The 2,221-nt window shown below is 37.7% G+C and overlaps 1 protein-coding gene across 1 annotated transcript; it reads right to left on the bottom strand.

The window, feature by feature from the left end:
- Positions 1-333: 333 nt before the first annotated feature.
- On the bottom strand, positions 334-786 carry LOC104885322 (uncharacterized). Its single transcript, XM_057392856.1, has one exon. The coding sequence runs from the start codon at positions 784-786 to the stop codon at positions 334-336; it is 453 nt and encodes a 150-aa protein (XP_057248839.1).
- Between the last annotated feature and the right edge of the window lie 1,435 nt (positions 787-2,221).

Raw genomic sequence — 2,221 nt, 5'->3', positions numbered from 1 at the left:
TTCAGGAACAGAAATGTTCTGAAAATGAGGAAGCCTTTGGTTAATAAAAGACAGCAACTCTTGTTAGTGTTAGAGATAGGAACAAAAAGAGATTAAGCAATATAAGATATTAACCAAAAAATGATCTAAGTTTAGAAACAAATCAGTGACTCACATTGCATAGTGATGTACATTGAAGATATTAGTGATGTACATTGAAGCCATCTCTAATGTACATTCAATCCATCCATCAGTATACCAGTTTTTTTATTACACTCCACTCTATCTAAGGACCGATAAACATAATAGACATCGATAAAATCATAATAGAAATGAGTTTCTAGTTACCTTAGATCATGAAGATATCTTTGACGGGCAATTCCGAAGGTCATGGTATCCAAGCTCTCCGCAAGCGCTACATAGCCTCTTTTTCTTTTGATGTTGCTCAATGGCCTTCTCTCTCTCTCCCTTTATCCTTTTTCCACTTCTAGTGCCACTACCCTTGTTACTTGATATCTTTGGAGGTTTGATGGTTATTTCACTAGGCGCCACTGATCCAATTAGGAGCTCTATGTCTTGTGTTTTGCTACGAGTGTTGTTTGCACTCTTTTTGGCCTCCATCTCCAATCTCAAATCGCGAAGGTTTTTAACAAGTTCAGTGAGATCTTCTTCATTTTGCTCAGCCACACTTACACAACTATAGATCTCAGACCATAACTCATTCAAAGTTTTCTTCTTGTCCACCAATCTAGTGCATTGGTCTAAAATATTTCCTTCCAAGTCAAAGATTGGCTTTTTTGTTGCCATTGTAGTCCATCTGTTAAGAACATATTTATCGGGAATCATGGTTATTTCTTTGCCTTCCATACCCAAACCATATGCCTACAAGGTAAGCCATGTCTCTGAAACATCTTGCATGAACAATTCGTTTCATAATTGGTGTTATTAAACACCACCTCAAAAGTTCTTTTACGATTCACCTCATTTACTTGGCAATTTCCAAGTCATTTTCTCTTCTGAACTCTTCAATCCCACAAGAAAAACAAGCATTATACACCTCCTCTTGAACCTGATAAAATATAGAGCAAGTAAACACCTCTGAAGCATGCTTCTCAATGAGTAATGGTGTCTTGCATTCTGGAAATTTATTCTTGGAGTCATTGTCAAATTCAGCTTGTGAGTGTCTTTGTGAATCCATTGCAGTTTCGAAGCGCATGTAGAACTCTACAAGAGTAACATGGGGATTAGTGAAGGAGGTAAAGAAATGATTTTCACTTTCCGACCTTGAAGTTGTCTTCATGATCCCACCCAAGAATAAATCTCTAAAATAAGCAGGGATCCATAGCTTTCTTATCTTATACAACTCAGTTAGCCACTCATGTGTTTCCAACTTAAACTCACCAATCAGTTTATTCCATTTTTCTTCAAATTCTAAAGGCTCCAATCCTAGGTCCCACACACATAAACGTAACTTCTCATGAAAGTCAGTTTCTTTAAGAAGATCTCGGTCCATTTTGAGCGACACCTTCTCCATTATATCCACATGCAAAACCGATGCTCTGTTTTTTTAAACACCTTCCTCACTGCAACTTTCATCGCCGGATCTTGGTCCGTTATCAAACAAGTGGGTTCATTATTTCCCATTGCCTTCAAGAAAGTGGTAAACAACCACTCAAAGGAGCTTATGTCTTCCTTGGCAGTGAAACCGGCACCAAATGTGATACATCTTTTATGGTGATCGACACCCGTAAAAGGCCCAAAGACCATATGGTACCGGTTAGTCTCATAAGTGGTATCAAAGGAGACCATATCCCCAAACAAAGCATAGTTTTTCCTACAAATGGGGTCCGCCCAAAAAGCCTTAGTAAGACATTGCTCATCATCTACCTCAAAGTCATAAAAGAAGGCACCCCAAAGCAATTTTTTCATTTTAAAATTGTCCACAAACATTTGAGCATCAGAGCCATCAATATATGCTTTTAGATCTCTTGAGAAATTCTTGAAATCTTGCTTTGAAGCTCCGATATTGTCATATCCACCAACATTCTCTTTTAAGATTCTAAAACTTTTTGTTGGCCCAATATTCAACTTTGAATTGTCAACTACGAACTTCTTGTGCAAAATTGTCATTTTTCTACCTTGCTTCTGAAATTTTCTACAACTGGGTGTGTAAAGAGGGTGGGTGTGTCCTTCATAGAAGTTTTTCACAAAATATCCACCTTCTTCCCGAATCTTAAGAACT

The sequence above is a fragment of the Beta vulgaris genome, chromosome 2 (genome assembly GCF_026745355.1).
Source record: "Beta vulgaris subsp. vulgaris cultivar EL10 chromosome 2, EL10.2, whole genome shotgun sequence".
Classification (NCBI taxonomy): domain Eukaryota; kingdom Viridiplantae; phylum Streptophyta; class Magnoliopsida; order Caryophyllales; family Amaranthaceae; genus Beta; species Beta vulgaris.
Note: the sequence above shows the minus strand (reverse complement) of the source record. Positions and strands in the feature narration are given on the sequence as shown.